Below are 27,819 nucleotides of genomic sequence, written 5' to 3'. Positions count from 1 at the left end.
ACCGAACTGACACGTGAAATGCTATGTTGGAAAATGAACACCGCACACCACTCTGAACACACCATACCCACTGTAAAGTATGGTGGTGGCAGCATCATGTTGTGAGCAATGAGCAGCTCACTGTCTTTCTGGTGTTGTTTCCTGGACATCTAAAATAGACAAGTGGACAATTTTCTGGCAGTCTTTAGGGGAAAGAAAAGCCAAACACAGAAATATAGAAACATACTGCAGGTTTTTATTTAAATTTTTGTCATGAAAATCAATTAGTGCATGTGAACACAAAGTACACCACCTCCCTCCTCCATGCAGGTCAAATGAAACCTCCCAGACTAGTAAAGATCTCAGCGAGCAGCGGAGGAGCTTGGCCTCAGGCACACCTTCACAACCACCAGGTACGTCCACCGAACAGAAGAAACGTTTGAGCCATCATGCACGATAAATGGCAGCAACACATATGAAGCCACAAGCCAGGGCGTCTGAAGCTAGTCTGTGGTGTCGCTTTGTAAAACCCGAGTGAGACACGGATGAATCCAAACACGGTTTCAATGCTTACACATCTCTACAGCCACAGTAAGAAGTAATTTACCTCTCATTACAAACATTTACAAAGATAACTATGACAGCATTAATATTAACAAGCGGGAAGCGCTGAAGCCTTAATGAAGTCGTTTGTCCTATGTTAGCGGCTGCAGTCTCACAAAGATGAGGCCAGAAAAGGCTAAGGTTCAAAACCTCTCGCCCATTGTAGATCCTGAATCAGATGCAAGTAGAGATACATTTGTGATGTTCATCGTCTAGAAATAGTGCTTTTTCTCTGCCAAACTGAGGTAGGCATGAAACCAATTTAACATAAAAAAGAAACTTTTTGAGAAGGTGAAATGGACATTCATTTTTGATGATCATTCAAGCACTAAGAGCTAGTTTGGTAAATCTGAGACAAGCTGCTTGATGCAGAATACTGTGCATAATTTGTTTTACAGTGTCTCCACCTATTCCAGTCTACAAACAAAACCCACAAACATAGATCCCATCAGAACCCATGAGCAGTTATAAATTAAAATTGCAGGAATTTACATTTACAGCTTTCTCAGCTGGACAGGGAACCGACAATAACTGCTGCACCTGAAGGCAGCAGTCCCTGAATTTCGAGCCAGAGAGATGCCGAGGTTCTGAGCAGCCAACATTCATGCAGCAGGCATGACCGCAAACACACACGCTACAGTTATTGCTTCAAAGCAGAGCGCGCACACACCAACACGATCAGTGCCGTTGAACTGCAGAAAAATAAATTTTAATTAAAACATGGAGGCACCTTTACTGCATTACCAGTCTGTAGAAAGCACCACAACCTGAAGAAAATAACAGACACAGAATGAAGTGATAAAGGAACAAAAAGAAAACAAAGAGTCGCAATAAAAATGTCCAAACCTCTGAATAAAATTTAAAAAGCTTTCAGGGGAATACTGACACATTACAAACTCTGCTGCAGACATTCTTTGGTCATGTAATGGACTTAATACACACATTTGTGCAGAACAGCAAACACTGCCACACAAAGGGAACAGGCGGTAACTAATATAAGCTGGTGCACAAGATGACAGTCACAAAAAAGATCTATCCTGCTGTTTTTCAGATTTAAAAAGGCCAGATTTTAGCATTTATTTATTAAAATCTACATATGGAAAATAAATTAATACCTTAGCTGATGGACTAAGATAATTTCAGTACATCTGCTTTGACCAATTAAACAGAGATGCACCGATCATTAGATTAGATTCCGACAATTTTTCCCTTATTGGCCAACTGATGATAATTAAGAACTCCCACCATTTTCAGTCCATAAACCAAACAGATTCATGTGTGTTTTAATGCAGAATTCTTGCACCTGCAGCAAAAACCTGCAGTACATTTTTCCTTTTTGTGTTATAGTCTTCAGAAAAAACAAAAATGGAAGGTCAAAACTGTCATTTGTAGATTAGACTCAAAGAAATGCGATTTTTAGAATCCAAATTTGGTTTCTTAGTTTACTGAAAACATTGAGGAAATTATAATATTTCAGATATAGTTTTGTAACTTTAAAGTGACAATTGTCATAATTAATCATTATGACAACTGATCAGCAGCACAAACAATGATAAATTATTAAATACCTAAAAACTAAGAGCTAAACAAAACGTTTGGGACAGTTTTTTTTAACGCATAATTCTTGGAATTTCTTCATTTTCTGTAGGAATCAAACCTACTACTGATATGAGAGTAGCTACAGGATACTTTTCTTCTTTTATTGTAATGTTCGGAAAAGAAACATTGGTGACAATCAGAGTTGGCAGGTCAAAATAAAAAACGGACATCGTAATCGGCCTGAAAAAGCCTGATCTTTACAAAATAGGCATTTAGAGGTTTTCTGTAGTTTGCGCAACCCAAATATGGTTCTGAATACTGAATTATAGAGAATTATTCTTTTTTAGGTTTAGCTTTCTTACTTTAAAAAGCATGAATTTAAAAGTTGTAAGTAATTACTCATACTTGTATAATTATATCCAAATAATACAATAGTTACCAGCATTTACCTTTGCATGGCAGAACTGCACTGAGCGCCACTGTCAGTTCATGCACTGGTGCAGTGTGACACTATCAAACATGAACAAGGATCAAAGCAGCCACCTCACAACTGCTGATGATGCTGAACTTGGATGGAGGCGTTAACATGAACTTAAAGAGATGAGCGAGGATTCACCATCACCGTCTCCGCTCTCTGGCAGTCCACAGGAGTAGCAAAAGGCACAAAAACAGATACAGACGGTCCCAACTGATCCCGCTGCGTCTCCTCAGTGATTCCCTCCACACCGTGGCCACAAGGCCGATGCAGATGGGAGTCTTTGAGTTGGGTCTGTCCTTCATTAGTGCACATTAAAAACGACAGAGACAAGCCTTCGTCTGCCCCTTGGAATTGAAAGGGTTAAAAGGGAGGGAGTTAAGGGCCAGGAAAACACTTGAAATCAGCCTTGGAGCTCCTCGAAGCACGTCTCGCAAACCCGTACGGACTTCTTAGAGGACGGCGTGAAGGCGCTCTTCGCCGAACACTCGCCGCAGAAGATGTTCCCGCAGTGTCGACAGTGGTGCTGCAGTTTCGGAGAGGGAGAGAGGTTACATGATGGGCACGAAATAAAGAAAACAGGAAACAGAAAGTGTTTCTCGCCGTGAATAAGCAGAACAATGAAGAGATCTCACCTTCCTGACAGTGACGGTGAAGCCTTTCCCACAGGCCATGCAATTCTGAACTTCGTGGTCCTCCGCCCACTTTCTGGTCAGACTTTGCGACTGTTTGATCTGCAGGCATCGACAACAAGAGTTACATTCAGAGAGTAACGTGATCGACCCTTCTGTGACCTCCAGCAGCACCAAGGACAGCTCACCTGGAGTGACTGGTTTTCCCTGCCGAGCTCCTGCATGGCTGCTGTGGTGTCGTCCAGCTTCCTACGGAGTTCCACCACTTTGGCCTGAAGCTTCTCTATCTCGCCTTCACCTGCAACACACCTGCAAGACAAGCACAGCACAGACCAGGTCTGAGTATTTAAGCTGGATGGATGAGCAGCATTTGTTCTCTTGGTTTCTATTCTTTTGTGTATGCTGGAGATAAAAGAAAAAACAACCTGAGGAACCTGGTCATCCAGACTTTAGCCCTCCCTATGTTGCACAGCTAGTGGTCTCTGCACCGCTCTTTAACTTCTAAAGTACATCCAGTTGATTCGTTTTAATATGTAATTTTTTGCAGGAACCAAGCTTTCTCAGAAGTTCAGCATATGATTACGATTGTTTCTCCAAGTGCCCCTCTCATGGCTATATTCTCAAAGTCTGACTGCAACAACTTTCTGAAACTGTTCAAGAGTAAAATTAGGAACATCGGGGCTAATTTTCCCCTTCCTTTTATCATTTCTTGCCAATCGTGGTCGTCCTCCACACTCATGAATGTTCAGAACATCAGCGTCATTCTAAAAACCATGAAGCCCCTTTTAAGACCCACCGATATTCTTCCAGCCTCTTGTTTCTAAAAGCTTTGACCTGATTGGCCCTTTTACCAAGGATATAATTTTTCATATAAAAAAATTCTTAAGTTCACTACAAAGTTATGGTAAATATTTCTACCTTTTAAATATGTGGTCTGCAAAAACAAAAATTGGAAGGAAGGAAGTAGGACCAAAAAAAGGGAAAGACAGGAAAGAAGGTAGGACACCAGAAAGGAAAGAAAGACAGAAGAAAGGAACGTAGGAAACAGGGATGGAAGAAGAAGGAAGTAATGAGACAGTGAAGGGTAGAAGGACACAAGGGGAAAAAAAGGGCACGAAGGAAGTCTTAGGTACGGATGTAGGATGGATACGATGAAGGAGTAATAAAAAAAACGTGAGAGCAGGATAAAATGAGGGAAAGAAAGTTGCAAGCAAGGAAGGAACGAAGGCCGCATGAGGGTACTGACAAAAGACAAGCCATGAAGGAATCAAGGAGGAAAGCAAGGAAAAAAGGACAGTCACAAGGATGGAAAAAACCACAAAGGACACAACTTTTAGACAAGGGGAGAGAGAATAAAATCTGAAATACAAATATTTTTCCAAAACACAAAACGTTTAATAAATACCCAACCGGCCTTTATAAAATGTATTCAACAGAAACGTGCTGCCCAGTGACATCACGATGAGTCCAGATTCTGGGGAATTTAGAGTTTTAGTCTTGTTCCTTTCAGCAGCATTTGACACCATCAACACCACCATCTTCACTAACGGACTGCATAGTCTGGTGGAAATCCTTGCTGTTTTACTGCCGAGTGGTTTAGATCTAACTTTCAAACAGAAGCTTCAGTGTTTGTTTAAACCACATCATGTCAGATTTCACTGATCCAATAATGGGGTACCCCAAGGCTTTGTTTCAAGCACGCTTTCAAGCATGGTTCCTCTGATCAGGCAACTGACTGAACATCTGAAACTCAACCTTCAAGCTAAACTTTAGGAATTTAGGTGTCGACCAATTAATGTGCCTTTAAAGGGACCCTCAAAACAACTAATCCAAAACTGTTTTTATTTGAGAAATATCTCCAAACTAAAAAGATGGGTGTCAAAAAGTTTATCATTCACACACAAAAAGCCCTTGATTGCATTTAGTTGGTCCAAAACTGCAACAAAACACAACTGGAACAAAGAAGAGCTCATGTCACTCCTGTTTTAATGCCTTTTGCACAGGTTCATTGAAGAGTTAATTTTACAATCCTGACTTTACCTTTCAGGACCATGCATGGTCAAGCTCCGTCCTACATAACTGAATTGTTAAAGCCTCAAACACCCAACTGGAGCCATGAAGTCCTCCAACCAAAGTCTACCTGCAGCACCAAGGACCTGAAATAAAGCTGGAGGAGATCCGTCTTTCCAGACTCTGTGGAACCAGCTTCCCTTGTTTCTACGTTGTCTTCTGAGTCTGGACTCATTTACAAAGCAGCTGAATACATTATTATTCAAACTTCCTTTTCCTTTGGATCTGTTTAAATATTTGTTTTTAATTTTTTGTTGTATTTGTTTTTTCTTTTTAATCATGTTTTAATTTTTATAAACCATCTTTGTAAAGCACTTCATTATTTTTTGTGAAAGGTGACATATAAATAAATTGTACTTACTTCTTAACTTTGTAATTAAAGTGCATTGCTTCTTCAGCTGATTGGAGCAACGTCCACTAACCTCTCCAGAAGAGCCCGCCGTTCGTCCTGGTTGTTTTGGACGGTAGCTTCCAGCACAGCGATCTCCCCTCTCAGCTCGTCCGTCTGTTTCTCCAGTTCGCTTACTCTCCGCTGGCTGCTCTGCCACTCCCTCTTCAGCGTGGCCACATTTTCATTTAGGGCCGTCACCTGCACGCTCAGCTTTGCTTCAGCCTCCTCCCCATGCTTCACCTGCTCCTCTCTGGCTCTCCTCTCTGCCACCTGTGAAAGCAGAGCATGAACACTGATCATAAACATGAACAGGCAGGGGAGGAGTTACTGACATTCGCCTGTAAGGGGCCTTACGACTTGATCCTGGGCTTCTTTTGTCTGGGCGAGGAGCTGCTCCTCTCGTTTGCTCCAGTTGTCCCTGGTGGTCTGGTGCTCCTTCTGCTGCTGCTTAAGTGCCCCCTGCACTGCCTCCACTTGACCCTGCAGTTCCAGTTTCTGTTGGATCAGCAGCTGTTTGGCCTCCTGCAAATCACCCAGCTCCTAAGAAAAAGAATCATTCAGACTCTGAGATGTATGCAATCGACTGACTTTATTCAGCACCCCTCAAAGAGCTTTACACTAGAGCTACATTCACCCAGTCGCACTCATAAATGTGCTAACATTAAAACAATGCTACGCAGATCTGTAGGCAACTTGGGGTTAAGTGCTTTGCCCAGAGGCAAATCGACATGTCGCAGGAGAAAGCTGGAATCAAACCCAGAGCTTTGGGATTTCAATATGACTACTCTTTCCCCTGTTCCACCGTCGCCACAGAATGCATTGAAGGAAGCGGTTAAACTTTATCAGACTGAAGTTCTGACAGCTGTGGACTTGTGTGAGTTCAACTGTTTGGACCACCGTCCAGCTGATGAGTTGAAAACATCCCTGACCTTGTTCAGAACTGACCCACCTTCTCACTTTTCTCTGCCAGTGTTTTCAGCTCAGACGTTAGTTTGGTGCTGCTCTTTTCCAGAGCCCTCTTGGTCTTGTTCAGCTCCTCCACCTTGCTTCTTTCCTGCTGCAGCTCCTCTTTAACTTGACCCTACATGAGTTTTCACACTTTTAGTAACGAGCACACCCGTAAACCTTTTCGGGTTTACATTCTTCAACCGACCTCGTGCTTCTGCAACTCTTTCAGGGTTTGTTCCTGCTGTTGGAGCTTCTGATGTCGTTTGGAGAGTTCCTGCTCCAGTGCGGACCGGGTCGCCTTCAGTTCCTGGATCTGAGCCTCTAAACCTGTCTGATGGGTTCGATTGGCAGCCAGCTCCTCCTGGGCCACGTTCACTTTCTCCTCTGAGGTCTGGAGTCACAAAACATCACTTACTTTGACGTGTCATTAAAGTAACACAACAGTACAACCTCAGAAAATTCACACCTCTTGAACTTGTTCACGTTTTGTCACATTACAACTAGGAACCTTAATGTATTTTATACGATTGATCAAATACCTTAAGTGGGAGAAAAAGAACGCTTTGTTTCCCTTTCTTATTTTACAAACAAAAACCTTTTTGAACCCCCCTTTATTCAGGTGGCACAACATAAAATCCAGGTCAAGCGTTGGCCTTCAGGAGTCACCTAACTAGTAAATAAAGTTGTAATCATCTCCATATAAATCCAGATATTTGAAGGTCTCAGAGGTTTGTTAGAGAACATTAGTGAACAAAGACTAGAGTTGCATCGAAGTGGAACGTTATTCTAATAAGGTATTGACTTTGGGGCTGAATAGGAATAGATTCCAGACTTTTATTTGCAAAATACTTTGAAGCTATCTATCGTCTCCCTTTTACTTAACAAAAACACATTACTTTGTGTGGGTCTACCACATCAAATGCATCTAAAAGACACTGAAGATTGTGGGTATAATGTAACAAAACCTGAAAAGGTGAAAGGTGTGCATTTCCTGGTTTAGATCATGTGATTTTTGTACCTTCAGGTCTTGACGCAGAGCGGAAACCTCAGACTCTTTGCCGTAGAAATCAGTCTGAAGCTTTGTGAGGTTTTCTTGGCTTTGCTCCAAGGCCTTCTGCAGCTCCATCGTTCGGCTCCTCTCAGAGGACAGACCCTGGCTGACCTCTGACACCTGAGCCTTCAGTTTACTCTCCTCTTCTGCCTGGAGATAAGAATAAAAACAACACATGTTCTTATTATTTCACAGTTCAGATCATCCTGAATATTTTTTTAAGCTGCATGTCTACATTTGAGAAGCTTCTCACCTTTTTGACTTCTGCTTGCTTCAGCTCAGCCACTTGGCCCTTCAGCTTCTTTATCTCCTCCTCTAAGGAGCCCCGGACTGTTTTCAGCTGATCCTGCAACTTCTCCAACTGGGCCTCCTTTTCCTTCAGGGTACTCTGAGTCTGTGAGTGCTGCTGCTCAAATGACGTGAGCTGCACTTTCAACGTTTTCTCTGCCTGGCATTTGAAGAAATACAACATTTATACGTTAAATCTGAAACAATAAAGTTTGATCGATTGTTTTCCAGAGCCTTACCGCTTTCGTTTGCTCCAGCTGCTCCTTTGAGTCATTCATTTTCTTTGTGATGGCCTCGTTAGTTTTTAGAAGGTCCTTTCTTGTCTTTTCATTAGACTTGTCCTGAAGATTAGAACAGAATACAGCTTTCAGCCACATCCTGATTTTACACAAGTGGTTATTTATTTGATACAGGCTGATGTTCAACCCCACCTTGGCCTCCATGGCTGAATTATGGTTCTTCCTCTCAGCCTCCAGTTGATTCTGATTCTCCTTCAGAGCCATGTTAGCCTTTTGAAGGCTCTCCTGAGTGGCTAGAAGCTCCTTCCTCTGCACTTCTTTCTCCTGTTGGGTCTTCTGCAGCTCTGCAGCCAGACTCTGAGCCTTCCTGTCCAGCTCTGCTTGCTGAGTCCTTCCTTCCTGAGTCACCTTGTCCAGGTTCACCTTCAGAGCAGCCATTTCCTGCTCAGAGCGCTCAATCTGCTGCTGCACGCCACTCAGAGCAGCCGCCTTTTTCTGTACATCCTCGTGCAGATTCTTATTCCTTAGTGTAGAAAACACATGTACATCTTTAATAAAGAACTCATAAATGTTTAGAAAAGCCTTGGGAATATTAAGTTAAAATTCATTCATACATAACTCACCCTGCCTTCTCTGTTTCCAGGGAGCGCTGCAGCTCCTTCGCTTTCCGTTTAACCTCTGAACTCTCCTTCTGCATCTTCTGCACCTCCTGCTGCAGCTGATCTCTCGCAGTCTGCACCTCTGCCACCTGTGACTCCAGTTTCTGTTAAAACAAAGCTAGTGTTCACTTCTCAAAGCTCAATAAGCTTCAATAAAACGTAGGTCTCCAAAGATTGTGATCATGTTACCAACACAAACCTTACTGAGACCTTCCAGCTGCCCGACCCGCTGTTCTGAGGCCATTAGTTTGTCCTTACATTCCTTCAAGTTGGTTTCCAGCTGAACACACTGCTCCTGTCTCTCTTTGAGCCTCTGGGCCTGCTCCTCCACTTTCTTCTGAGCTGCTATCAGTTCCTGCACGGCAGATCAAGGCATTTACAAGGCGGTTACACAGACAATTCGAGGTGCAAGACAGAAAACATTGCAGAAATCTCAAGAAGCAATTGTTGCAGTACACAGAAGGGATACAGCAGGAGGATTTTAGCATACAACTACAACAACAACAATGTAAGGGGCACAGTGAGGAAACTAACCTGCTGTTTGTCCTGCAGTGCATGCTGAGAAGCCTCCAGGCTGTTCTCCAGGTTGGCCTTCTGCGCAGCCTTGGCTGCCTCTGCAGATAGAAGCAACTCTGTTTTGGCTTTCAGCTAAAGGAAAACAGACAAATAAAAATACTTGTTATTGCAACAGCGCAGGCACAAGAGCATAAAGTTTAAATCAAAATCCCCCGTGTTCATGTGACATACCTGAGCATCCAGCTGGGATACTTTCTCCTTGCTGTCGGTGAGCTGAGCGGTGAGCTCGGTGACTGACGTCTCCAGGGTCTGAGCCCGGTCCTGGGCTGAGCGCAGCTGAGTCTTCTGCTCTTGGACCTGCTTGTGAAGATTATCCTGGGCCTGCTTGTTGCTCTCTGATTGGTTCTTAAGCTTGTCATTTAACTGTGAAACCTTTAAAAGACCCACATGAAAATAAATATTCAAGATAATGATTTATTGGAGTTTCTATGGCTCCCGACACCAATATATCACATGTGGAATTAGCACAGAAACACACACAATGACTCAAATATGGAAAGGAATAAAGGCGAAATGAGTGTGCAGCTATCCACCTGTTCATGTAGTGCATGGTTCTTCTCTTTGAGCTGGTTAAGGACAGCTGTCTCTCCCTCCCCAGCCTGGATTTTGGCACACAAGTCCTCTCGCTCAGCCTCCAGCTGGCTCACAATGTCTTTACTCTTCTGAAGGAGAGCCTCCAGGTTCTGGATCTTCTGGTCTTTATCCCCAATCTGACGCAACACCTGCTCCAGGTCATTCTACAGAGGAAAACATCTTACAATTAGTGCTTTTGCCATTGTTAAGTGAAAGCATGGAAGTATCATGCTGTGGGGATTTGAGATGTAAGACTGAGGCAGAGGTTAACCTTCCAGGTGAACGACAAAACAAAATATAAATATATATAGAAGGACTACAATAGTATGGTTTAGATCAAAGCATATTCATGTATTAGAATGGCTCAGTCAAAGTCCAGACCTAAATCCAACTGGACGGAGAGCCTCTGTGAAGATAACCTTTCAAATATGGCAACAGATTCTCAGTCGGACTGAGCTTGAGCCAATTTGCAAAGAGAAAAAATGGGAAAAAGTTTCAGGTTCTAGATGTGCTAAGCTGGTGGAGACAAACCCCTCAAGACTTGTAGCTCTAAATGCTTATAAAAGTATTAAGTCAGGTTGGCAAAATTCAAATAGATGACACACTTATATTCACATTTTTATTTCTAAAAACATTAAAAACCATGTATCCTTTTCCTTCCAATTTACAAGTAAGCACTACTTTGTGGTGAAAAAGTGGCAGAGGTGTTAATACTTTAGCAAAGCACTGTACGTCCAGAACTAGTTTCACTAGATTTTACAGTCTCAGATGAAGGGGTGTAGTGATGAGCAGTACCTGCGCCTCCCGCAGCTTGCCGTTGGTGTTTTGCTGCAGCGCCTGAAGCTCCTGGTGCTGCTGCTTGGCTTTTTCTAGCTGGTGCTGCAGGTCTGAATTCTTACCGGAGCTCTCCTTCAGCTGAAGTCAAACACAGCCGCAACGTTTGATCATTTGCTCGTTTTTTTTGTTTGTTTTGTTTTGTTTTTACCTCCAAACACTTTATTATGTAGCTGAATGTTGTTTTTATCCTGAGTCCACTTTTAGGCCCATGATTCATCGGTAAAAGGCTCTAATTTCCAGTTTTGCCATCCCTCCAAGGCATCTTAACTTTCAAATGTTCACATGCTGTAAATGCTGCATGAAAGTTTGTGTAGATTTTAACCTGCTCTTCTGTACGGGAGAGTTTGAGCTGGAGGTCGGCTGCTTGCTGCTCTCGGTCCTTCAGCTTCTCTCCGGACAGCTGCCTCTGTTCCTTCAGACGACCCTGCAGCTCGCCCACCTGCCTCTCAGCCTCCAGCAGTTTGGTGTGCAGCTGCAGCAAGACAAAGAAACAGATTATAAATCAGGAGAAAAACCATATTATTACCTTACCCTGAGCCGTTGTGTTCTGTAATTATTTTTTGCATGCATAACCACACCTCAAACTATCTGAACGATGTAGTTTTTTTAAATGAGGAACATAGAGAGAACTTGGCTCATTTTCATGCCATTTAACGGCGCTCTGTTTGGGTGTGAAAAAAAGATTTACACAGAATATTTTAAGGCCAAAATTTGGATACTGCACAGGAAAAAAAGCCACAGTTCAGCTTTGTAAGAACCAATATTGGTGATCTAGGCCTCTCCGTCTACTCTTGCTTTAAACTGACTACGGCGCCTTCAGCTTTGCTTTATACATAAGGATACTGGATGAAGGTTCAAGCTACCACCCTTAAAACTACCAGGTTACACTCAGAAGATTTTTGTTTTGCCTGTTATAGGCGGGAGATAGAGCAAAGATGCACAGAGAAGCTGCAGCTTTGAGCTTCTCTCTCCAATCCTGCAGGTAACAAACTGAAAGAACCAAAAAGGTGTTGAATTTACACAACTGATGATTTTGTCAGCTAATTTACGTAAACAGAATAAGGATTTATTTATAAAGGAAAATCATAGTGTGCGTGTATTTATTCATTTTAACCTGGCTGAACTGAGTTGTTGCTAAGGATGAACTGGAACATCCAGTATATAGAGTGGTTTGATGCGCCCTGCAGTGGAGTGCAGAACTGAATCGTGATGCATTACTGCAGCCGTTCACCACATGTTTCACTGGGATAATGTTGTTTTATTCCTCTGTATATCAGAGGTTTCATCTGTCTGCACTCTGCTGATCTCACCTGACTGATCTCCGTCTGCTGCTGGGCACCTTGGCTTTCTTTTTCTTCCCGCTGATGCTCCAGCTGTTTCCTCTCCACCTTCAGCTCTGCGTGCTTCAACTCCAGCTCTGTGAGCTCACTCTTCAGCTTGGACACCTCCTCAGCCCTCTCTGCCATCTCGGTCTGAGTCTTCTGAAGGGACGCTTCGGCCCCTGTGGTTCGAGCCTGGAGCTCCTGCACCTCTGACTCCCTCTCCCTAAGGCTGTCCTGGACTCTGTTCTTGGCAGCTTTCTCGACTCCTAGATGCTCCTCCAGTTCCTGAAGCGCCTTCTCCTTATGCTCAAGCTTTTCAGAGAGGCCCTGAGAGAAGAAGATAAGGCACCGTGTTGAGTATTGCGAGGAGACACGTAAGTAAAATCTGGTGTTTCTTGTGGTTGACCCTTATATTGTTTATCAGGAATGATCAGAAAGACAAGACTCCAATTTTCAACCATTTCTTCAGATTTTCAGCCAATTTCTGACATGTAAGAGCAAATAGTATTTATCATGATGTTTTTTTTAAAGTCTTTGGATTTTAGTTGTATTGTTGCTTTAAGCATTAAAGTTCCTAAACTGGGCTCCACACCTAGTCAGTTGGCAACTCAAAAACCAATACCTCATGCATAGATTTGTTTTACTAATATCATTTTGATACAAAGCTTATTGTTCTAGGATGACAAGATCTTGATAAAGCGTGTTGTGTGAACAGTTATAAATAATAATAATAATCTGCAGAAAACAAGACCCCAAGCTCATTTGGTCATACTTATCTAATGTTGCACAAAAGATCATCTTGTTATGTCAAGATATTGGGATGTTGAGCATGATCAGAAATCATACCATAATCTTCTACCACATACAAGTGCAATACTGCAGCAGCCTGGCATGATGGAGATGCTTAAAGATGAATCTGGGTGCAGATTTCCCTCAAAATACAAAGACAGTCAACTTATGTTGTGAACATCAAAATGAATCACAGCAGGTAGAACTTCTTCATCGCTGTCTGAAAACAACTTTCCTTTTTTGAGCATTTTATTTTTAGAAAGTCAGATTGTTTTTGTAAATCACTAAATTTCCCAGGATCTTTATTCAATTTTTTACATTTACAAACACAGACGGCGACATCAGAAACAAAACCTAATAACTAACTACCTACCTAGTAACTGAAATATACCAAAATAAAATAATGTGACATTGAGTGTAGAAAGCCAGATTTTTATTTTTGGAAGACTGGAAGAAGAAACTGCAAACCCAAACCTTTATAAATACTCAGTTTTATTTTTTCACCAAAAAACGAGGACTATCCTAAAGGAAAATTCCATACTTTAAGATGTGGTCGGCTAACCTCAGACTGCAATAGGACTCGTGCATTTAACCCGCACTGAAATTTAACAAGCCTCTTCACAGACATTTTTAGCCTACATCTTGAGTCCATCTCTTAAAGTCTTCTTAGGTGTGTCTCCTCTTTCTAATCTTAGATTTACAGACCAATAAACCTCTCTTGTCCCACTATCTTTCCTCAAATAATAAACTTAAGTGCTATTTGTCAGAAGACCACATCTGAGCCAGATGAGGGACATTTTAATCTCTGCGCTACATTCCTCTCCTCCTATTACCTGGCTGTGATTAAAATTCACAGTGACCGACAGGGATGGCAACAACTACCCCCCCTGCTAGTTTAATAATGCTGACCGTAATATTTGTCAGCAAGTGTCTATTGCTAAAGATGGCTGGTGACAGCAGGGCATTGGGCTACAGAGCTACAAAGAAAGGCTTAAAGACACCAAGTTGGCAGCTGGTGAAGCTTGTGAAAGTAAATCCATTACATTTCTGGCACGTCACAGCAGACACATTTCAAGCTGCAGCTATTCGTTCAGGATCAGAAAACTCTCACGTTTCTTTCCGCTGTCGTGTAAATTTTACCTGACATTGTTGCAGCAAATTATTCAGATTGCCCTGCAGCTCGTGGATTTGTTGTGTGTAGACGGCGGCTTCCTGTGGACCCTTCTCCAGCTCGGCTTTTAGTTGGGATATGGTCATCTGCAAATCAGGGGATGTGTAAAAATGTGTTAAAGTCTTACCACAAGGCCTTCAGGGTGTATTTAATTAACTACAGTAAAGAAGGGGTGTAAAAGTAACATAAAAGGTGATTAAACCCAAATAAGTTTACACCTGCACAGCAAAAGTGTATTAAAAGATGTTTCAGACTGCTTGGACAACCGAACAATTTGCATTTGAAAAGCAAAATTCCTCAAAGTTAAATGAAATTGGGGACAAGCTTGAATCGACAGGTTTTACCTCCAGTTTTTGCATCTTGTTTATCGGAAGGACACAGTGAGTGGGAGGCAGAGGAAGGAGGGAAGGGAGGGAGACACGAGGACAGAAGGTAAGTCAGGAAACGACAACAACAAGAAGCCTTAATCTGCAACAAAGAGAAGTGAGTTTCAGGAGAACAAACAGTTTCTAAACTGATAGAAATTAGGGGGTATTTGACCCAAAAGAGGGTTCGGTGTGTTTGTTTTTGCTTTGTCTCGTTGATGATTCATGAATACAAAACATAAATTACTCTCTAGGTCAGCCTGCAGCAAAATCAAACAATAAACTACTCTTATTTCACACCATTTAGTATGTTCCTGTCATCAAAGGTTCAGCTCAGATGTTTCCGAACATTCATCATGGGTATGCATAGCATGTTCACTTGTGGCTATTCATTTAAGGACTTATCTGAACCATCCTTTTGAACAGTGAAACGATGACACCAAACACAACTTCAATGATTTTTACAAACCACAGTAGGAAGCACGAGCTGAATTTTATTGTGGCTTTTCTCTAATCCACACAGTATAACATTTACACACAGGCTCAAATACATACAGTTGAATCCAAAATTACTCATACTCCAGGCAGATTTTGGTTTAAAGTATTTTTACCAACATGTTTCTTCTGAGTGGAAATAATATGAAGGTTCTGAGTGGGCCAGAGAGAGACCCAACTCGAATTCGATAGAGAATCTGTGGAGGGAACTAAAGATTAGGGTGATGGCAAAGAGGCCTTGCAGCCTCGAGGAATTGGAACTCATCACCAAAGATAAATATTTAAATTACCTGAGGAAACATGCTGCTCGGCAATTATAGGGAGAGTTTGATTGCTGTAATCCCAATAAACTTTTTCTATTGATTATTAAGACGGGTATCAATCATTTTTGACATGTCAATTTCAATAAAATGTTCTAAAATAATTTTATATCAAAATCTGCCCAGGATAGAAATAATTTGGGGTTTTATCTGCATAACACACTGATATTTAGTAGATGTTACTTAGAAAGTTGCAGAGAAACCACCTGACCTCTGCAGGGTAAGATTTAAACTGGTTGCTTTTAAACATACATTTTCAAAAGGGAGCCTCCTTTCAAAGTCAGGCTCCTTAATCCATTCCAAAACCAGTTGTAATGTGTTTAAGACCACCGTCCCGTCCAAGTTTCAACCAGTTTCTAGCTGTTGATTTAAAATACAGTTGAAAAAACTCCCCTTTTTTCCTTATTTCATTCACTTCGTATGATTTGCCTGGATCGGACCGCTGGCAGCCCCACAGAATGATGCTGCACCACCATGTTTCCCAGTTGTTACAGTGCTCTTAGGTTTGGACAAACACTGGTCAAAACTGGTTTTGGAGCGTGTATTAATAATACTATGTGTGAATTAAAGAAAGTTTAAAATAAATTCAAAGGTGTACATCCCATTTTTATGTTTTTAAAAATTCATTGAAATTGTCATTTAGCCTGAAAAGGAACCGTTTAAATGCATCATTAAAAGCCTAAAATTAATGGGACATTTAGGCCAACGATGAGTGTATGTAAACCTCTGATGGGAACAGGAGAAAATGATTTTGTTTGTTGAGTTTTGCATTGTAAAAGTAAGGCTCGACATTTCTCCGTTCCAGGTCCCCAACAGGCGGCTGCTCGAGAAAAGAAAGGATTCAGAGCCTAAAGCTACACGATGGAGCTCTATAAATACTCCTCTTCTCCAGAAAGCAGGAGAAGCAGCATGAATTATTCACCAGGCAGTAATTAAGAGCAGCAATAGGTACAGGGCAGTCTTATATAATGTAATAATTTCACAGCTCTATCTGAATGGAAACGTGAAGATCACTCTGAAAAACCAACGATGGTGAGCAGGAGAGAAATAAAGGTGTTTTTGCGTCCAAACCTCTGAGGTAGTGTAGTTAGCCTGCAGCTCTGTGTAGTGATTTTTGAGACGCTCCGACTCCTCCTCCCTCTCACGGGTCATACAGTCCATGAGCGTCTGAACCTGCACCAGCTCCTTCTGCAGAACCTCCACGTCCTCCACTCCAGGCCGCTGCAGCTAGGGGGCAGAGCAGAGGCACCGGGTCACTCAGGAGGCGAGCAGATAAAGCAGGAATAACAGAGCTGCTGGGGTGTATGTGGAAGCTGAAATGGAGAAATGTGTTTTTACCAGTTCTGTTTGAAGTCTCTCATTCTCCTGGTTCTCCTTCTGCAGCTGTTCGCTCAAACTGGAAACCCGCTGATCAGCAGCCTCTCTCAGGCTTTTCTCCTCATCGTAACGGGACTTCAGGTCTGACAGATTCAACGTTCAATCAAATGCTGTTAAACTCATTTATGCAAAACCTTAAAAAAGTAGTAGTCTCCACACAATTTATAAGAACTCGTGGATAAAGCACAAAGGAAGCATTGAGGTCAACAGCAGTTGAGTAAAACAGTACTTCAGTTTGTTAAATGACCGACAGACTCTGACCTCATAGTCCCCCAGTCCCACACTGACCTACTATTTCTGTGGCCAGCTGCGCAGCCTTCTGCTCAAACAGGTCTTTCATCTGCTTAATGTTGAACTTCTCTGTCTCAGCTTCCACCAGCTTCCTTTCCAGGGCTGAGGAAGAAAAACAACCCAGCATGTTATCAACAAATGATTTAGACTCCATCTGAACGTGTTCTTGGAATGCAAGGCTTCACTACCTGAATCCTCTGCGCTCATCTGTCCGTCGTTCTGTGGAGCGCAGAGGCAAAGAAAAGCATCTTTATTGGTTACACTGCATATGCTCAGAGAGACCATGCTTTGCTGTATTATATGTTAAATATCTTAAAGGATTTACTTGCGTCAGTTGTCCTTGAACTTTGTCCAATTCTTTCTTAAGTTCTCCAGAGAACCATCTCTCCTCCTGGTTAAAAATGACTAAAGTAAATCTTACTGCAGATGTTCTCACAGCTAAGTGACGCTCACCGTTTTGAAGCTCAACCGCACCTTGAGAGAAGCGTGGAGGTCCTGAACTTCCTGCCGCAACATTGTAAGGTCTTCCCTGAAAGTAAGAAAGAGCTGGATCAGAACAAGTAACAGTGAGGTCAGCTGCTGAGGCGTAACCTTACAGTATCTTGCAGAAGTGTTCAGACCTTCTGAATCTTTCCCTATTTTGCCACATATTATCTGCAAACTTGTATTTTACTGGTATTTGATGTGATAAACGACTGAATAAATACGCTTTGGTGCAAACCATTCCAGTGTAACTCTAGCTGAACCTCTCCCGAAGTCTCAAGTCTTTTGCAGCATATTCCATTTTCCTGTCTTTGGCCCCATCCAGCTACCCAACAACTCTGACCAGCTTTCTTCTCTCTGCTGAAGAAAAGCATCCCCACAGCATGATGCTGCCACCACCGTGTTTTCCAGTGTAAATGGTGGTTTCCAAGTTGCGTGCAGCGTTCGTTTTCTGCCACACAACAGGATTTTATATAGGTTAGACTGGATTTCATTTAGAGGTATCAGACTAAAAAGGGCCAAGGACTAGTTTTAGACTTTTTGTTTTGTTTTTTTAATAGTTAATAAAATAGTTAACGAGTTTGGACACCATGAATCAATCTTCTTCCAAACTTTGGGTTCAATCACAAAGAAAATCTCAATAAAACGCATTGAAGGCTGTGGCTGTACTGTGACACAATCTGAAATAATTCAACGGGTGTGAATACTTTGCGGTACTGTATATCCTTTTCCTTATCTTATACTGAGATTAAATTACACACCACTGAACTTAATTTACTAATAACTTTCTAAAGAAGCTGGTTACATTGGCTTTAATCCAGGAGTATCAGGGTGACAGGTGGGTTGATCACAAACATGCCGCAATTTTCTGATTTTTATTTCGAAAAACATTTTTAAAACCATGTATCGCTTTCCTTCTTTTCATAATTATACAGTACTTTACTGTGGTCTGTCACATAAAATCCCAGTAAAATACATTTTGGTTTGTGGAGGACAAAATGTGGAGAGGTTTAAGAGGTATGAGTACGGTTCCAAGTCACCGTAAATGTTAAAAACTAGTCAGACCGAGTGGGGGCCACGTGAGCAGGTAGGTCTCCCGTGTCGTGGAACAGCTCATAGTGCTTGAAGAGCTCGTCTGCAGAGTTGTGGGACTTCATGCACTGAGGACAGATGAACCCCTGGACACAGAAACACGTCATTTAGAAGCTAAAAACATCACGTCAGACTGATACCTTTCAGATCCAGTGTTTAGTTAGGAAAACCTTACCTCAGACGTCTGGTCTTGGTTGAGGTCTGTGGTGGGCTTCTCCGACTCTGCATTCTGGGAGCCTCCCTTTCCAGGAGTCTGCAGAGAACAACACACAATTTGACTGGCCTGAATAAAGAGTAAATGCTAATTGTTTAATCAGCTGGCTGATGCAGTGAAGCAGGTGACAGGTGCGGCGTCTGCAGGTTCTGTATAACGCTAAACGTCATGGACATCCAAACACAGTGCCCTCCACAAGTACATTATTAGAGCTACACAATATGTAAAATCTAGGTCGTAAATGCAATGTCAAAGTTCGCAATAAGGAGTCGCAACAAAGCACTTGAAAGTAAAACTTGGTTGGGTATTTAAATATTTCCAGACAATTCGGCTTCTGACTGCCCCTAGTGCACACCTAATGTACAATTGACAGAAAGAAAGCAAAGAGTCAGGGAAACCAGTTTTCCTGATGTTGTGCAACCCTATTTAGCTCCCCTGGTAAACAGGTCGAAAAAGTACCAGTAATATTTTTACATCTATTTTTTCCTTCTCATTCGTTGGAAACTATGACTTTTTTTTCTTCTTTTTTTGACATATTTTTCACAAATATCAACATCCCATAGAAGAAAATGTATCCATCCACTTTATTGCAAAAGAAGCAGCAGTTTTTGGACAAACCACCAATTCTAAACTCAGCTGGAAGACGATCATCTCAAACTCGGCAAACAACAATCACATTTTTAAGTAATTTTAAGAGCGTGCTTGGGATCTTTTTAGTAGTTCCATTTCCTTTTTAAGATGCATATACACTATATAAACAAAAGTATTCGCTCACCCTTTTAAATAATTGAAGTCAGGGGTTCCAATCACAAACATTTGTGAAAGAATAGGTCGCTTTCAGGAGCTCAGTGAATTCCAGCATGGTAGTGTGTGATAGGATGCCACCTGAGCAACAAGTCCAGTCGTGAAATTTCTTCGCTCCTAAAACTTTCACTGTCAACTGTCAGCGGTATTATAATAAAGTGGAAGCGATTGGGAAAGCTCGGACCATTAGCTCCAGTCAAAAGAACTCTGAATGCTTCAACATACCGAGAGATTTTGGACAGTTTCATGCTCCCAACTTTGTGGGAACAGTTTGGAGATGATCCCTTCCTGAGAGAGTATGGTGAGGGTGAGCTTGACTGGTCTGACCTCAACCCAACAGAACACCTTTGGGATTATTTAAAGCGGAGACCAAGAGCCAAGCCTTCTCTTCCAACATCAGTCTATGATCTTACAAATGTGCTCCTAGATGAACGGTCAAAAATTCCCATAAACACGCTTCTAAACCTTGTGGACCTCCTTCCCAGAAGACCTGAAGCTGTTATAGGGTAGACCAACGTCACGTTGAGCCCCACGGATTAAGAATGGGATTTCACTTTCAATTCAATTCAGTTTATTTATATTGCGCCAATTCACACCACATGTTGTCTCAAGGCACTTCACAAAAGTCAGGTTCATACATTCCAATTAATCCTAACCATTGAACAGTGCAGTAAGATTCAGTTATTTATTCAACTTGGATAAAAAGTTTTTCTATCTAAGGAAACCCAGCAGATTGCATCCAGTCAGTGACTTGCAGCATTCACTCCTCCCGGATGAGCATGTAGAGACAGTGGACAGTCACTGGTGTTGACTTTGCAGCAATCCTTCATACTGAGCATGCATGTAGCGACAGTGGAGAGGAAAAACTCCCTTTTAACAGGAAGAAACCTCCAGCAGAACCAGGCTCAGTGTGAGCGGCCATCTACCACGACCCACTGGGGGTTTGAAAGAACAGAGCAGAGACACAAAAAGAACAAAGAAGCACTGATTCAGGAGTACTTTCTATGGGAAGGAAAAGTAAATGTTAATGGATGTAGCTCCTTTAGTCGTTTCATCTAGAAAAAAAGAACAGATAAACTCTGAGCCAGTTTTCAAGGTTAGAGTCTGAAAAAGAGCACATAGAGTTAGTTACAGTAAAAGCTCAGTCAGTAGCTATATCTAGGAGAGAAAAAGGGTTAAACACTGAAAGACAGGGCTATGTGGATCATCTGTAGAAGGTGAGCATTAAATTGTTGCCAGCAGAAGCTTGGACGATGCCCCTCTCCAAAAAGGTGTCACAGGTAGACACAGAGTCAGGCCAGGTGTAGCTTCTAGGAAGAGAAAAGAGGGAGAACAAAGTTAAAAGCTGAAATAACAGCAAATAATGCAAAATTGGAGAGTAGTGTGAGAATGTAGCGAAGAGGGTGACTTAAGTTCCTATGTGAGTCAAGACAGGTTAGTGAAAACATTTGGCAATATGGTGTATATAAACACAATATTTCTCTACAATAGAGCTACTTTTACAGTAAGTTGCATCACTTCCACTTAGTAAGCTTCCTCCTGAATCTATTTAGATCACTGCTGGCCCTGTCCCCTTCTCAAATAAAAAAAAGGAATAAACAAACTGTCTGAAGGCAAACTGAAGGTTTGCGTCATGGAACAACCTTTGATCCAAATCAAACAAACAACAAGCAAGTGCCCACACGACACCGTCTTCAGCAAATTAGAAACACTACTTATCATACATTTTTGGTTTAACTACCTTTAATTTGATGTAAAATCGAATTTAATTCAGTGATTTGTTGATGAACATTTTTCACTTAATGCACCCTCAGATTCTAAAACGTGCAGGAAAATCATTTACAAGTGCTGGAGATAGTGACCAACTGTGGGAGAGCGGTGACATGAGATGGTAATAAAACTTATCGTAATCTTTCTTTGTAGAATAGTTACTTTTATTGAGGGTTTAGGATCCTAATAAACTGACTTAACATTAACAGACTGATCAGACATTGTTATTCTGTAATGAGCCAATGTTTCAGTTCAGAAGTTAAAAGTAATTCTTTGGTTTAAAAACATACAACACAACATTTGACAAAGCACAACAGTAAAGAGATACAGGGGTTGGACAATGAAACTGAAACACCTGTCATTTTAGTGTGGGAGGTTTCATGGCTAAATGGGACCAGCCTGGTAGCCAGTCTTCATTGATTGCACATTGCACCAGTAAGAGCAGAGTGTGAAGGTTCAATTAGCAGGGTAAGAGCACAGTTTTGCTCAAAATATTGAAATGCACACAACATTATGGGTGACATACCAGAGTTCAAAAGAGGACAAATTGTTGGTGCACGTCTTGCTGGTGCATCTGTGACCAAGACAGCAAGTCTTTGTGATGCATCAAGAGCCACGGTATCCAGGGTAATGTCAGCATACCACCAAGAAGGACGAACCACATCCAACAAGATTAACTGTGGACGCAAGAGGAAGTTGTCTGAAAGGGATGTTCGGGTGCTAACCTGGATTGTATCCAAAAAACATAAAACCACGGCTGCCCAAATCACGGAAGAATTAAATGTGCTCCTCAACTCTCCTGTTTCCACCAGAACTGTCCGTCGGGAGCTCCATAGGGTCAATATACACGGCCGGGCTGCTATAGCCAAACCTTTGGTCACTCATGCCAATGCCAAACGTCAGTTTCAATGGTGCAAGGAGCGCAAATCTTGGGCTGTGGACAATGTGAAACATGTATTGTTCTCTGATGAGTCCACCTTTACTGTTTTCCCCACATCCGAGAGAGTTACGGTGTGGAGAAGCCCCAAAGAAGCGTACCACCCAGACTGTTGCATGTCCAGAGTGAAGCATGGGGCTGGATCAGTGATGGTTTGGGCTGCCATATCATGGCATTCCCTTGGCCCAATACTTGTGCAAGATGGGCGCGTCACTGCCAAGGACTACCGAACCATTCTTGAGGACCATGTGCATCCAATGGTTCAAACATTGTATCCTGAAGGCGGTGCCATGGATCAGGATGACAATGCACCAATACACACAGCAAGACTGGTGAAAGATTGGTTTGATGAACATGAAAGTGAAGTTGAACATCTCCCATGGCCTGCACAGTCACCAGATCTAAATATTATTGAGCCACTTTGGGGTGTTTTGGAGGAGCGAGTCAGGAAACGTTTTCCTCCCCCAGTATCACGTAGTGACCTGGCCACTATCCTGCAAGAAGAATGACTTAAAATCCCTCTGACCACTGTGCAGGACTTGTATATGTCCTTCCCAAGACGAATTGACGCTGTGTTGGCCGCAAAAGGAGGCCCTACACCATACTAATAAATTATTGTGGTCTAAAACCAGGTGTTTCAGTTTCATTGTCCAACCCCTGTACAGTTATCACTTGTAAAATGTTGTTTAGCACCTCCAAACAACTGTCTGTCTAAAGAAAGTCCATTTTAAAAAATACTGTGCTTACTACCGTTACTAAGGAACAAGCCACACTGGTCAGACAGATTTAGATCATTGTGAATCACATTCATTTTTCTGGGCTTGCCACAGATTCTCATTTAGACTTCTCTGGGCTTTGACTGGGCCATTCTTTCAGCAAATGTGCTTTGATCTAAACCATTATTATCTAAACCATTATTATCTAAACCAAGACTTAGGTGGAGGCCTCAACAATCTCCTGGATCAAAGACTACCTGACAAACAGACCACAGTTTGTGAGACTGAAGGGTTGTGAGTCTAACCAGGTAGTCAGCAGCACAGGAGCACCACAGGGGACTGTACTCTCACCATTCCTTTTCACTCTGTACACCTCAGACTTCCAGTACAAGACAGACTCCTGTCATCTGCAGAAATACTCGGATGATTCTGCAGTCGTTGGGTGGATCAGAGATGGACAAGAAGCTGAGTACAGGAAGGTGGTGGACCGCTTTGTGGCATGGTGTGGAAACAATCATCTAATTTTGAATGTGACTAAAACAAAGGAGATGATTGTAGATTTTAAGAGAAACTGGAATAAGTTAAAAACTATTTCTATCATGGGAGAAGAAGTGGAGGTGGTGGAGGAGTGTAAATACCTCGGTGTTCACCTGGACAACAGACTAGAGTGGAGATGCAACTGTGAAGCCATCTACAAGATGGGACAGAGCAGACTGTACTTCTTGAGGAAGCTTAGGTCCTTTGGTGTTTGCAGCAAGATGCTGCATTTCTTCTATAAGTCTGTTGTGGAGAGTGTGATCTCTTCTGCCATCATCTGCTGGGGAAGCAGCATCAGAGCCAGGGACTTAAAAAAACTCAACAAGCTGATAAAAAAAGGCTGGCTCTGTTCTTGGGACTCCTCTAGAACCTCTGGAGATCATTGTGGAAAGACGGATTCTTCATAAAATGAAGAACATTATGGAGAACCCTGAGCATCCTCTTCATCAGACTGTCCTACAACAACAGAGTGTCTTCAGTCAGAGGCTTCTTCAGATCTGCTGTAAGACGGAGCGCTACAGGAGATCCTTCCTGCTCACAGCCATCAGCATCTACAACGGCTCTTTGAAGAAACCTTCATAATATGAGCTACAACAACATTTAATTCCCCTTTGGGATTAATAAAGTATTTTTGAATTGAATTGAATTATCTGTAGCTCTGGCTGAGTGTTTAGAGATGTGTCTCGCTGGAAGGTGAACCTCAGGTCTAAAGTGTTTTGCAGTGTTCAACAGGGTTTCCTGCAGGATTTCCATGTATTAATATCCATCCACCTTCCAATCAACTCTGACCAACCTAAACCAAATTCTCCCACCTAAGCTATGAATCCCAGCAGCTCCTCCCGAGTTACCATGTTCCTCGTTGCAGAGTCTCTGAATAATGCTGTCCTTTGCCTGCCTGTCAGCATAGTTCATAGACGGCCATCCTTGGTAGGTTTGCAGTTGTGCTCTTTTAACTCTCAGGCCTAAACAGTGCCGTTAGATTTTCAAACCTTTTTCACTAATGCTCTCTAACAAACCTTCACAGGCTTTCACAGACAAGTTGGATTTACAATAAGATCTGCTACTTGGATGACTTCTGGTGGAGTGACCCATTTTCTCTGGCTGTATGAAGCATTTGTTCCAGAGGATTTTATTTGAGGTTAAGGGGACTGATTACTTATGAACGCCACATTTTTCTAACTTTTATCTGTATAAATTTCCTTCCACTTCACAATTTTGTTCTAATCTGTGTTGGTCTGTTTGTCACATAAAATCCCCAAAAAATACACTGACGTTTATGGTTGTAAAATGACCCGATCTGGGCTTAATAAAGGGGTATAAATACTTTCACAAGACACTAACTTTACGTAATGTCAAGATTATTTTTCCTAAATGATGACAATGCACCAATCATCCATAAAATTACGACATAATACTCAGGTCTGCATCAACTCTACATGACCTCAGGCATCCAGCTGTCAACAGCAGATACCTTGATTCAAAGAAATTATATTATTAGGTCTATGGATTGGACTCACTTGTTCATTGCGTCACATCCAATTCACATGCCGTTTAAGCTGCTCTGGAATAAAATTGGGAGAATCTGAAGGTCAGGTGTATACTTTAAATCTGTATTTATGCTTTTTAAACCAAGCCTGAGATTTGTCTGGGTGGTAGATGGGAATAGGCCAGTTACTAGCAGTAATCTAAAAGATGGTTTTAAAAGTTAACAGTTTAAACATCACTTGTATATTTCTGTGGTTTAAAGGTCATTCTATGGAGAAAGTGTTAGAGTGACCAGAGTTTTCTCTGGATGTATGGAGCATAAAGTTCATCAGTGCTCGCCCTCCATTTTCTGTTCCTGCAGACTGCCTGTCAGCTGGAACTCAAGCAAACGGCTAATCAACCAGCTATCTACAATTAGTTATACTCCCTGTGTTACTCTATCAGTAGCAGAATATTCTGCACGTTTACTTGAAATGCAAAACTAAATTTAAAAAGTGCTCACTTTAATTTTTAGCTTCAGTCTACTTATCTAAATAAAAATACCACTGAGTAAATGTTTTAAACTACATCATATGACTGTATTACTTAATTTTTCAATTAGTTTTCCAGCAGCAGTAATAATTGCTTCTTCTTTGTTTAAAATACACATTTATAGATCATGTTATACATTGTTTACTTTTTTTGTAAATATCATGATAACATGGTATTTTTACACAATGTTATACTACCATGACAATCTCCTACTGGCCCATGTGCTAAAAGAAAGGTTGTATTTTTCTGCAGAACAATGCCAGCAGAAATATGACTTTTGTGACTGACAGAACAAATTAAAACCACTGTTATGGAAATATGTCTTAAAAATGTCTTGTCAGCACATTGCCTAACGTATTATATTGCTCCTCTCAGCACAGTTAAACAAACGTTTCAGACAGCGATACACCCTGACCAACTTAACCCCTTAATGTGAAAGATTGCAAGATTTATTAGAACCGCTAACCACTCCACCACGTTTCATGGTCCAGTTCTGTTAATCTGCACAAGAACAACCTTTATACCTTTATAGAGAGATCCAATGACTAAACTGTATGCTTTATATCCTTATGATCACAAATAACTACATACTGTATATGCCGAACATATCCATCTGACATGTGTGACTATAACATACTCAATGCTTTTCGCTTCACCTGTAAGTTGTCTTTTTAAAAAAAAAATCTTTATCCAGTCAGAGGCATTTAATATACAAGAAGACACATAACATTCAGTTACCGCAAGCATTGTGCAGAGTGGAACGAGAATGATTTGACAAAAAGAAAAAAGAAACAAAAGACAAAAAAACATTTATCATTTCTTTAAGGGTCATTTAGTTTGAAGTGATCTATTTGTTTATATAGCTCAATTGCACATTTGTTTTCTTATAATTCAAGGATTTGCAGTATATCAATTAATGCATTCATTATATATTCGCCAAGAGCTAGAATGGTTTAGGGATGGCATTAATAACACAAAAAACAGTTTTGGATGACAGACAAAATGCCACTTCAAGTCAGTCATTGTAGGATAACAAGTGTCCATTTGAATCCAGTAAGTCCATAATACACCAAATATTTCTGTCCATCCATTCTTTAAAGGAAAAGGATCTGCTTTTGTGGAAAATGTATCTGTTATTCCATAGTGGATCAACTGTCAGTGTTCATAAAGTTATGGCTGAACAATGTATTTCAGTAAGTCATGTGTTGCAAGTGTACACAATGCGGTTAGCAATGCATTGTGGTTAATGAGGTCCAATGTGGAAGCTATTTAGCTCAATTTAGTACGTTAATCCAGCAACTTACTTTAATGACACGCAGATACTTTGTTTACTGATACACTTACTAAAACATTTATAAGCCTAGTTACCTAAAGCACCTGTTTACATGTTACGTAGAGCAGTTCTCTATCGCCTGTAGCTAACTATGGCGTTAGCATCTGATGAATTGACCCATCGCTAACTAACGTTCAACATTACCCGTTTCCTTTTCACCTTAATAGTTTACACTGTCTGTAATAGAACCCAGTTAATCTGTATTTTGTTCGCAGAACATATTTTTAATTACTGTCAACAGCATAATAATTTAACTAAAGCAAGTTTAGCATTCGCTAATAGCTAGCTGTGTCATCCAAATGCAAGAAGCGCTTGATGTTGACACCCCAACGTGACGAAGCGGCGGAACGTTTCCAAACGAAGAATCCACCAACGATATACACAAAAGCCCCGCCCACCAGCGACACATAATTCAACTAAACACGCGTACCCATCAAGAAATCAGACACAGATGGGCCTGGAAAACGAGTAGCTTCGCTCAAAACAAAAGCGATCCCGATGAATTAGCGCCTCAAAGGCTTACCATTTGGAGTATCCGTCTGAACATGTCCCAGACTTGATTTGCCCCGACGCAGAAGCTGATCAGTTGTCGAAATACCAAAGTTTACGTTTGGAAACAGGGAACACCTGACCAGGCTGTGGGAGAAGCGCCGGATGGGCGGGTCGTGGAGGGGATGGTTGAGCGGCTGGACTCACTGTGGCTGCTCAAATAACCACTGTCAAGACTCTAAACATTATCAAACATGTTTTATTTATGTTTCACATACAACATACTCTAAGTAATGCAGTCAAAAATATGTTTGTTTTATGTAAACCTAAAAGTACAAGAGCAGGTGGGAGCAAATGTGTAACAAAAGTTCAACTGTGCTTCTAAGAAAAGCTGAACAAATAATTAATAATGTGCTAGTTACCTACTTATTATGGGTA

The 27,819-nt window shown here is 41.5% G+C and overlaps 1 protein-coding gene across 2 annotated transcripts; it reads right to left on the bottom strand.

Annotated features, from left to right (window-relative positions):
- Positions 1–213: 213 nt before the first annotated feature.
- On the bottom strand, positions 214–27,576 carry eea1 (early endosome antigen 1). Of its 2 annotated transcripts, XM_047348318.1 has the most exons (30): positions 27,416–27,576; positions 18,741–18,818; positions 18,539–18,651; positions 17,465–17,519; positions 17,316–17,381; positions 17,179–17,209; positions 16,988–17,092; positions 16,661–16,782; positions 16,394–16,549; positions 14,487–14,501; positions 14,112–14,228; positions 12,171–12,509; positions 11,183–11,332; positions 10,819–10,938; positions 9,984–10,187; positions 9,622–9,822; positions 9,409–9,522; positions 9,074–9,229; positions 8,839–8,978; positions 8,408–8,738; positions 8,216–8,317; positions 7,942–8,136; positions 7,656–7,838; positions 6,843–7,028; positions 6,639–6,770; positions 6,044–6,229; positions 5,721–5,959; positions 3,417–3,537; positions 3,232–3,330; positions 214–3,122 (listed from the first exon to the last, which is right to left on the bottom strand). In XM_047348318.1, the coding sequence occupies exons 1-30, from the start codon at positions 27,437–27,439 to the stop codon at positions 3,000–3,002; spliced, it is 4,203 nt and encodes a 1,400-aa protein (XP_047204274.1). In that variant the 5' UTR covers positions 27,440–27,576; the 3' UTR covers positions 214–2,999. The 2 variants fall into 2 exon arrangements, with proteins under 2 accessions (XP_047204274.1, XP_047204284.1); XM_047348328.1 differs by lacking the exon at positions 14,487–14,501 and having other exon boundaries at positions 27,416–27,575.
- Positions 27,577–27,819: the final 243 nt, after the last annotated feature.

The sequence above is a fragment of the Girardinichthys multiradiatus genome, chromosome 2 (assembly GCF_021462225.1).
Source record: "Girardinichthys multiradiatus isolate DD_20200921_A chromosome 2, DD_fGirMul_XY1, whole genome shotgun sequence".
NCBI lineage: Eukaryota > Metazoa > Chordata > Actinopteri > Cyprinodontiformes > Goodeidae > Girardinichthys > Girardinichthys multiradiatus.
Note: the sequence above shows the minus strand (reverse complement) of the source record. Positions and strands in the feature narration are given on the sequence as shown.